General features: G+C 32.2%; 2 protein-coding genes across 2 annotated transcripts; one reads left to right on the top strand and one right to left on the bottom strand.

The window, feature by feature from the left end:
* Nucleotides 1-4,344: 4,344 nt before the first annotated feature.
* Nucleotides 4,345-5,466, top strand: LOC117278086 (F-box/kelch-repeat protein At3g23880-like). Its single transcript, XM_070184582.1, has one exon. It carries the CDS (start codon nucleotides 4,345-4,347, stop codon nucleotides 5,464-5,466), a length of 1,122 nt encoding a protein of 373 aa, XP_070040683.1.
* Nucleotides 5,467-6,170: 704 nt separating this feature from the next.
* LOC104101704 (uncharacterized) lies at nucleotides 6,171-9,628 on the bottom strand. Its single transcript, XM_009609202.4, has 2 exons — nucleotides 9,252-9,628; nucleotides 6,171-6,595 (listed from the first exon to the last, which is right to left on the bottom strand). Exons 1-2 carry the CDS (start codon nucleotides 9,436-9,438, stop codon nucleotides 6,402-6,404), a joined length of 381 nt encoding a protein of 126 aa, XP_009607497.1. The 5' UTR covers nucleotides 9,439-9,628; the 3' UTR covers nucleotides 6,171-6,401.
* Nucleotides 9,629-10,612: the final 984 nt, after the last annotated feature.

Genomic DNA, 10,612 nt, shown 5'->3' with positions numbered 1-10,612 from the left:
GGATGTATAATAATATATAAAGATGTATAAAAATTGTTGCAAGATATATATTTGGCTACACGGGTGAAAACTGAAATAGTGGTTGCGCGAGTGAAATTTGTTCAATTGGGGCTATAATCTTTTTTTATTGTAAAAATAGTATGGACTAACTAGTTTTCGGACCGGTAATCGAAAAATAACCATCATTTGCAAAGTTATTAAAAAATAGCTGGATTATGGAGCTCCTTCGTATAAACTTTCAGCATATTATGTTGGAACTCCAGCACATTATAAAATTTCATCACATTATGCTGGAATTTTTCCTGATTTATAAGGATGTTTTTGTTCAGATTTTATCTTTACATGAAAAAAGTGACTAAATTTTGATTATTTTTCAAACTGTGGCTATTTTTCAATTACTGGTTGTAAATCGAACTATTTCTGATTTGTTTTCCTTTTTCATTCCCTTAAACTATTACCCATTTAGTCAATCATATTTTTTATGATATTTTTTCGGTTTTAATGTACACAATCGATTTTAAAATTATAAGACATTAGTAGAAATAAATTGTGCATGGTTAAATTTCAAATTGAAACGTTTTGATTAATAAATGTTGTATTCAATTTTATTTATTTTTTACTTTAGCTAGGCATAATTGACTTAAATGTTGCAATAAACTTGGTTCAACGGCCATTGCCATCTAAATACGAATTCTATATGGTGTCTGATTCCACTACTATTTCCTACTTTAAAATCTGAAGCACTAGGCTAATGACTCACATGGTTTCTTGTTATATATTTGCTAATTTTAGTACATGATATATATATATATATATATATATATATATATATATATATTATAAGGGGTATGTAAAAAGTGATTGGGGAATGATAAAGGGTGATAACTTTATGATTGTAAAATCCTACTCGGTACTCCCTCTTTCTTAATTTATAAACTTGTATTGTTAATAATTTATCAAAATTATGAACTGACATTACCTATATATATATATATATATATATATATATATATATATATATATATATATTATAAGGGGTATGTAAAAAGTGATTGGGGAATGATAAAGGGTGATAACTTTATGATTGTAAAATCCTACTCGGTACTCCCTCTTTCTTAATTTATAAACTTGTATTGTTAATAATTTATCAAAATTATGAACTGACATTACCCCGTAATGTATACTTTCTTTTTTTTACTATGTTCATCTCTTCTCTCCAACCTTTTTTCTTAAATCCTCTTTCTTTAAGCCGCAGTTAAACATATTTGCCCATTTTAATACCATTGTGGTAATATTTAATCTTAACCGGTCTCTCCTAGAAATTTACAGATTAATCCATCAGATTTATTAAGAAGTTGGAAAGATAACCATATACTTATATAGAGTAGTTTTTAGTTATTTACAAACTGATAAAATTAAATACATAATAGCAATTAAGAAATTAAATACATAATATAAAACTATAAATAAATTCGGGGTAATAAACAGAAACATAATTTTTAGATAAAAATAGTAGCTTACATGTTTACCGGAGAGAGATTGCCCTTTCGGTGAACCCGAAAGAGTTTACTGGACTTTGAAATAAAAAACTTGCACACTAAAGCATAAAGCTTTATTTATTTTACAGGCTTGAGATAGAAAATACTAAAGCATACATAGGAAAATATATTACAAAGGGTGTTGGAGAATGGTGGGTGATGAAGGAAATATTGGATGTTTTCTTCATATGGACTTGTAGTTGTGTCCCTCTTCTTTATTCTCTCTTTCTATATAGTCGATTCTTTGGAACAAATTTTAAAACGGATTTCAAACATATTTAGAATCCTTTCTTTTCTAGCCTTGCTGGGTACTTCATTAGCCCCATCGTCACATGACTTGAGGAGAGATGATTCATTTTTATTTGTCACTTTGAAATTATTTTTTTCATTCAAAGACTCTAAAGTCTTTTCAGCACTACTTTATGTTATTTCTTCTTTCTTCACATGTCTTTTGCATTATTGTACCTCTTGTGCCAGAGCGATTCTTCACTATTTGTTGTCTTGTCTTTTGTTTTGTTCTTAAAAATTTATTCTACGTGTCAAGATTATGTAGAGCTATCGAGTCGAAACTCATTTTCGAGTTATCATTTGGATCTTGAGCATCTTGATAGTTTAGGTAGTTTTCATTTTCGTAATTACCATATTCACCCGATCTTGGAATATTTTTGGACTGGAATTTATTTATGGACTGGAATTTTTGATAATATGTTTGTCTTGTTTGTCTTTGTCTTGAAAGAATTTTTCTAGTGTTAACTATATCTTCTATTTTATCATTTTTTTTCTTTTTTGAAATTATTCATTTCTTTTTGGTATCAGAGTTAGAAGGTTTTAGGACTACAAATTTATGAAATAACATATTTTCACTAGATATATAAGCTATCACCATCACTTAATATATCTCACTCTAGACAGAATTCAAAGCATAATAGAATATAAAACAAAACTAGAACAGTATCTGAATAGTCCAGAAGAAGTTGATCTTTGGGGTGAGCATAATACCGGCCGAATCAAAAAAACTGACCGAATCGTAAATTTCGATTTATTCGGTTTCGATTTTTCGGCTTATTCGGTCGGTTTGCGGTTTATGTTTTCTATAATTTCGGTGTTCGGTTCGGTGCTCGATTTTGCAACTTCGGTTTTCAGTTAAACCGAAAAACCGAAGTTTTCTAATATGGGTCCTAACCTCTGGGCTCTTTTTAAGTTGTCTAGCCCAACTTTTCTACATATTTACATTATAAAATTTGAAGCCCAAACATAAATAAAGTCCCACATTCAAAAATTATCCCTTTTTATTTGGAGAAAGTTTTAAAACTAGGCACGGTTTCAACCAAAATCACATAATCCTAGGATCATAAGGAGATTTACATAGATGACAACAGAATATTTCTTTCCATATCAGAAACTTATAGCAAACAAAATCTCTCACTTGTAATCACGCTTTTTCCATATCCCATCCAAACCATTTCTTTTTTTTTTTTTCTAAATAAGTATTAATTATATAAAATGGTATAATAACATAATAATACCAATATATTTATGATAATTCTGGTATTTTCATATTTTAATTAGAAATATTTTATTATATGAATGATATAATCGCGTTTTCGAGTTTTAGTTGCACTAAAACATGAAATTAGTCATATTTTTAGTAGAAAAAATTCGATTTAAAAGCTCAATACGACAAGACCAAACCGACCGAATTGAACCGAAAATCAACCGAACCGAATTAGCAACAACCGAAGAAACCGAACTAATTTTGGTTCGGTTATTGGTGCACCAAACAGAAAATCGAAAACCGAACAAACCGAACTTCATGAAAACCGAACTGAACCGGTCGACGCCCACCCCTAGTTGATCTAGATATAATCAATATAGATAATAGGTTTAATTATAAAGGTTTCCTTACTCGGAAAATTCAAAGAGTTAATAACGATATTATACAAGAAAAGGAATATATTAGAACACTTAGAAGTAAAATAGAACATTTTTCTTTAGGATAGACTATACTTATGAGACAACGTCATTTGACTAAACAAATAGCCTTTAATTATTGGATTTTAAACAGAGATATAGCAGAAAAAATAAAATTAATAAAAATACTCAAAAAAGTTAAAAAAAACTTTTAACAACAACCTCAAAACTAGCTCAACAAATAAAAGAATCAGAATTAAGAATTCATATGACATCAAATCTATTAGTATAGATTATTATTAGTGACCAGAACATATACGCTTAAGATTGGGAAATACAAGAATTAGAAAGTGATATAATTTATGAAGAGCAAAGAATACAATTTTTAAAAAGCAGAAAAATTTGGATATCACTAGGCTAATTAAAATAGATAAATTAAAGAATTTAGAATATTTAGACTTAAGAATATATCTAGAAAAAAAATATAGAATATTAAAAGAGAATTCAGTAATTTTAGGGTAGAGAACATATATTACATACAGACGATAAACAATATAATACTTTGGTAGATCTAATAATTAATTTGGGTGAAAAATATTATAATCAAGTTATTTTCCACAATTTTTATATATATATATATATATATATATATATATATATATATATATATATATATATATATATATCGGTTAATTTGGAAGTAGAACTTACTAAAGAAAAATAAAAGGAAAACTGAAAAGGCAAAAATCGGCGTTAATAGTTTGTTTTAATTCCCACAAAAAACGCAACGTTAATAATTTGGTTTCTTTTCACTTAATATTAAAACCCTAATCCTAGCAAAACAATTCCACATCAAAGTAGCACAGCTCAAACCCAAAACCTTATAGCCATTAGAATGCCTGATAACTTTCCCCGTGATATCACCATTGATATATTGATAAAACTTCCTGTGAGTTCTATTCTAAGGTTCAATTGCGTTTGCAAATCATGGCGTTCTCTAATTGAAGATCGTCAATTCATCAAACAACATTATGATCGTTACAAAAATGATACAAATTTCCATAAAATATTTTTGGCTTGTATAAAGTACCAATACCATTGCCAACAGTACTACTCCATAGACGCCCCGTTTCAACATGATTCCGGTATTTCTCTTCTTGAACATCCTCCAAAAATCAACCATACATTGACTAGAGAATTTGTGGTCAGTTCTTGCAAATATGGTTTATTTCTTCTAGCTTTCTCTTATGATAAAATTATTCTTTGGAACCCGACGATCAGAGAATCAAGAACAATCCCTCGCGCAATCCAAATTGAGAAGGAGCGATCATATGATTTACGGTATAGTTCTTCTTTAGAGAATGACAAAATAGTTTATGGTTTAGGTTATGTTTCTACTTTGGAAGATTACAAAATAGTTAGAGTAGGGCCTAAAGTTTCTCAAGGTGGTCATAATATTCAAATATTTTCGACGAAAAATGATTCGTGGAAATTGATGGGCAAGTTGCCTCGTGACACGTACTATGATAGAGCCATGGTTATAGCTGATGGAATTGTTTACATGATTAGCCATAAAAAGGGGAAGAAATTTATTCTAAGTCTATGTTTGAAAAATGAAAAATTTGAGGAAATATTATGTCCGGACGAGGATTTAGGGATTGTCAGTGAAACTCTATTTACTATAGGAGAAAGTCTTTTTTTAGCTAAGTTTTTGAGCCCTGTTAATAAGATGGTTGATTTTGAAGTTTGGTGTATGAAAAAGAATGGAATGAGTTGTAGTTGGAATATAATGTTGACAATTATAATTCCGTGTATTTGGAATGACAGATTTTGGATGCAGCCTGTGGGATTTATTAGGGATGGAGATATGTTATTTCTGAGGGATAAAACTGAATTTGTGATATATGATTCGAAACGACACTTCCAAAAGGTTAAAGTAGTTGAGCTTGAAGAATCACTTTGTCTCAATTGGGCTGTAACATATGTGGAGACATTAATCTCTCCTAATGCTATATAGTATTACGCTGAGTTTGCAAGTTTATTTTATTTTTTTCTGTTAAAAAATATTATATTATAATTCTTTTAATTCTATACATTGTGTATTCATAAATGTAGGTTAATTGACCGGGATAATTCTTACACCTCTATCTTCTGTAGGAATCAATTATTTAAAAAGTACTATCAGCATTTTGTGTGTTCTTTCTATGCAGGGTACACTAATGCAGTCAACAGACAAGTAAGAATTTGTGAATTTTTTCATTGATACATGTGTTGTATCATACTATTGTAAGTGTTGTATTTTTGTAACATAGCTGTTAAACTGTAGATTAATATCCTTTTAAGATATAATAACTCTTGGATGAGAAATGAGTTGAGTACTATTCATAAATGTAGGCTAATTGACCGAACCACATTAAATATTTGTATCTCTTTTTGGTATATTTCTCGTTTGTTATCTGATTTACCGTCGTTTAATGTTTGCTTTGTTAGCTTCCGCATGAGTATTCCGATCCTAGCAATGAGCACAACACTAAAAAGCAAGTCAAACTGTTGTCAAATTGACACAAATAAAATGGTTGAACTAGTGACTGGTGTGTCCGTTGCACTGGCATGAAACTGCTCCAAAGTCTCTTACTCAACATTGCTACAAATTTATCTCTTATCCATCAACTATTTCAAGTTGATGGATTTTGATGAAAAACAGTAACGGTATGAGAAGACTTTCAAGGGGAACACGTTAAAATTAAAATCACACGAGAAGAGAAAATTTCAAGGCGAATCACATTAAAATTACAGTCAAGTAGAGCATATCTAAGATACTAATAGTACAGTACAGCCAGCTGCTGTACATCTTTTTACACAAATTCCGTTAAAACCCCAAAGGAAAAGGGAAAACAAAAGAGGGATGGCAACTAGACTTAAACCAAAAGACCCATACGATGCAGAAGGGGGCTAAACGCGACCATCCCACAGGGACTCATGGCGAACCTTGCTAGACCTTAAAAGACGTTCCACATCTGTTGGAGGATTCAAACCAAGTCGCTTAGCACGCTCCCACCTGTCCAGCCTGCTCATTCCAAGGCATGGCCCATAAGTCATATTCATGTCAAATTGCCTCAACACTTCCTCATTCTGATCATAATCATCTGCAGATTTGGTAATTGCAAGGGACACAAAAGCAACCTCTTCAGATCACAAAATATATTAGAGAAACAAGAGAAAAAAAAGAGCAAAACTTCAGAATTTAACAATTCAGCACTACGTTTTGCAAGTTCAATACCAAAAGAAAAGAAAGATTCGAGTAGTGTCCACAAACTGTACATTCCTTATTTTGCTTCCAAAGCTATTAAACCAAAATGTCACCAATGAAACAGAAACATATCTCAGTGGTCATTTCCCTGCTAAACTTTTCTGAGGGAAGTTGCTAATGGTGATAGACTGTTTGTTCCAGTTTACTTTAGTATAATAGTATATCATGCCTGGTAAGCAGATGTTTCCATTCCTACCTGGTTGATTATAATTATGCAACTGTTCTGGCGCATCGTTTTTAATTAAAATTTTAAAGTAGTGGCAAGTTCCTTTCTCTAAACCATATAAACACACTGACAAGCCAATTTTAGAAGCCATGTTTTTAATACATCTATAGTAATAACTAAAGGTTATAAACGAGAAAATAACAACTTTGACCTCTCCAATCCAACCCCAGAATATAGCCCATTGTTCCATAGGATAACATTTTGCCCAAAGATATCTTGACAAATTAGTTCTTTTGAATCATAGAATTCATATATGACTTGCTAATTGATTGAAGATATGAAAAACCTCATGTTAGTATGGCAAGTCCATAGGCATAAGGACTGCGGCAAGCGTTCAACAAGAGAGATGCCAGTTCCTGGACGAGTTCAATTTCATTGAATCCACAAAAATTATAGACATGTGATTTTCTACTAAAACTTTTGTGTATGCACACTCTTCAAACATTTTTCAATTAAGAGGAAAAAAGTATCTTAAAGAAGAAATTCAAACAAAACGAAAAAAGAAATTGAGAAATTAGATAATTGGCTAAAACTGGAAGAAAGACAAAAGTAATTATTCTATCTCAAAAAAATCAGATCTTGGGAAAAGTTATCTTAGGACCTTAGAATAAATCTCCTCTATAGCCCCTTTTTACCGAGTGACTACTTTACAAAAAGCTTCTTCTTTTTATTTTTTTATAACAGTGGTGTCTGGTCCAACTGGCACGTATCTTAACTATACCATAAATCACTAATATACAAAAAGCTGCTGAGTAGTCCTAGTCTCTAGTCAGTCAATACAGACTAGAAGAGCTGCACCCGCAACCGACATAAAAGTAGGTTAGACTATCCACAATCTTGCTTGAACCCTTCACTTAAAGAGATTCTCTAACTCTAATTAGTGAAAAGAATAGTAAAGCACAAGTATCAACTTCCCAAAGATTTAACAGAACTCAAATAATGTTTTCTTCATTTCCTTTTTTCTTCCAAAATTAAACCAAAGTGAAGAATGTTTTCCCTATTTCCTAATTAATTAAAATAAGTCAAAAGTTGAAAGTTCCTTCTCAGTTATATGTCAAGGAGAAGTTGTAAATGTGTCCCTTTTTCAACAAAACTGTATTGGTAAAATATGTACACGACACGTGGCCCGCACGAGAGTCAACACGTGGCAAGCATTTCCAAGTCAGCCAGAGTCACCTAGATCGAAGAATGAAAACCAAGGAAGATGATTGCGGGATCATCCTACCCATACCAGTCACGGTCGTTCCGGATCCGGACCGTCACAAGCGTCTGGATAGACCCCCGAACCAACGAGCGCTAGGATATTCAGAATTCCCCATTAACCACGTCCTGCAGTTACGCCTCAGCTAGCGTAGCGCCTTAGCTAGCGTAACGGAGGGGATTCACACTTACTGCAGATAATGGACCCAACGTGTGGAGAGGCATTAGGGACGGTTACGATTAGGTTATCCTATAAATACCCTTCTTCCCCACAATTGTAGCCCAGTCTAATTCTCATTCTCACTTACATGCCCTATACTTATATCAAAATTTTTGTGCTCATTGCTACGATATTTCGCGGCATTCATCAATCAATAAGAACCTCTGTCACTTATTATTTATCTGTTTCGTTCAATTGTTTAGCTTGTCTACTTTATTACGTTATTTTCATTATAATTGCATTGGTTTAATCAAGTTGCTTGTGGCCTAATTTCATCAATCTAATTGGCTAATCTAATAATCATATTTTAAGGTAAATAAAAACGAGACAACAAGTACATATTTACTTCTTAGTCTGTCTTCATTTTAGTCTCGTCATAATTTAGTTCTCTCGTCCATCGAAAAAGGATTAAAATTTATATTATGCGTTTGTTTGTGGGTTTCGTTTGCAAATAATGGTTTATGGAATACTTAGTTGTAGGAACCCCTAACTTGTAGCAAACCAAAAGCAAGATTTTAAAAAATTAAGGGGTTCAATTGAATCCCTTCATTGGAAATTTGTACTGCGTAAAAAGGGCAAAAACAATTTCTTTTAGATCGCAGGTTCAAATTTTTGAATCTCCTTGTTAAAATTCCTGGCTCCGCCGCTAGACGTCCCAAAAGGGTGACCAAAACTCAAAGCACAAGCATGTGTACAAAAAAACTCCTAATTTACCTAAGATAACCAAAAATCAACAAACATATGTAAACAAACCCTAAGGCCAAAACTAAAAAATAAATACGCAACAGAAGTTAAAATTTAAAAGGGGTGCAAGAAATTGGAAATATTAGAGGGAAAATATTTGACCTTGTAAATCGAGAGAGCCATGGGAGATGAGTGCAGGGGGCTGAGTAACATCAGAGCCAATAGCTGCAGCGTTCTTTGGGGTGGTGGATTTCTTCGTAAATGATGATTTAGAATTGGATGGTTTAGCGATGCCACCGCCTTTCTTCTTTTGCTTGTAGAAACCTTTCATGTCAGATTTTGTTGCCATTATTTTTGCTCTGTTTCAGATTTTACAAATTTTGAATTTTGAATTTTGAATTTGGTTCTTGTCGTATGGAATTGGAGAATAAGACTCTGTTGTGTTAATTTATACGTCGGGTTTTTGGGCCAAGCAGTGACCTTCATCACATTTGGACTCTTGGGTCTCTCTTATGGCTGTACTTCCTGCCTCTTCTTTTGGGGCATTTGCACATCTAGAAGAATTAACTTAAACAGTCGTTCGCCTGTTAAATTAAAAATAGTTGATATATATAATCAATATATAATTTATGTATATATCGGCTATAAAAAAATAAAAATTGAATTTGATCGGCTATTTGTGTAATAATCACTTGCATCTATACTCAGTTTTGGGGTCACCATTGAAGTTATACCTAATTTGCACAAAAGTTTATAAGACTATCCACTTTAGGATCAACTTCAAACTTATCGAGTCCGTAGTTAAAGAAAAAAAAGTTTAGAATGCAATGCACTTAAGGTCAATTAAGTCTAAAGTGCAAAAATTACACTCAAGGCCAAATAAGTATGAAGTGCAACAAACATTTGCATGCCCTTGAGGTCAAATAGGTGTGAAGTGCAACCAATATTTTCATTCACTTAAGACCAAATAGGTTTGAAGTGCAAATTGCCCAAAAACAAAACTTGTATTTCAAATTTTAACAATCCAACATACGATTTAACTCTTAAATCTACTCCAAATGAGTACAAATTTGAAACATAACCTCCAAATATCATAAAGAACAAATCCCAAATATCAATCTACCAAAACAACAATAAATCTAATAAGCTCATTTAAGAAGAAGAAGAAGAAGAAGAAAGCCTAAGTAGTATGAAAGAAGGAAGCGACACAATAACTCACTACTGTAAAACAACATAAATCACCTTAAAACTTGCTCACAAAAACTATGTAAATTCACTGTCACCTTTGTTTTCACATAGGAGGAGGAGGAGGAGGAGGAGGAGGAGGAGGGGGAAGAAGAGGGGAGGAGGGGGCTGAAGTTGTCTGTACTTTAGATACTTAAGCTTTTTTAAAAAGTGGGTACAACTTAATTGGGGCCGATAAAATAAGGCGCCCCGTGAAACTTTTACTCTTCTTTTGAGTCCACATATCTTTCCTTTTTCCTAATTATTATTCCATATATTCATGTTTTGATTTATAAGTG

The sequence above is a fragment of the Nicotiana tomentosiformis genome, chromosome 9, assembly GCF_000390325.3.
Source record: "Nicotiana tomentosiformis chromosome 9, ASM39032v3, whole genome shotgun sequence".
In the NCBI taxonomy this organism is placed as follows: Eukaryota; Viridiplantae; Streptophyta; class Magnoliopsida; order Solanales; family Solanaceae; genus Nicotiana; species Nicotiana tomentosiformis.
Note: the sequence above shows the minus strand (reverse complement) of the source record. Positions and strands in the feature narration are given on the sequence as shown.

Coding starts and splice junctions, on each gene's coding strand:
- LOC104101704 (XM_009609202.4), bottom strand. CDS start 9,438: ATGGCAACAAAATCTGACATGAAAGGTTTCTACAAGCAAAAGAAGAAA. Junction 6,596..9,251: donor TGGCTCTCTCGATTTACAAG/GTCAAATATTTT, acceptor CCAAATCTGCAG/ATGATTATGATCAGAATGAG.
- LOC117278086 (XM_070184582.1), top strand. CDS start 4,345: ATGCCTGATAACTTTCCCCGTGATATCACCATTGATATATTGATAAAA.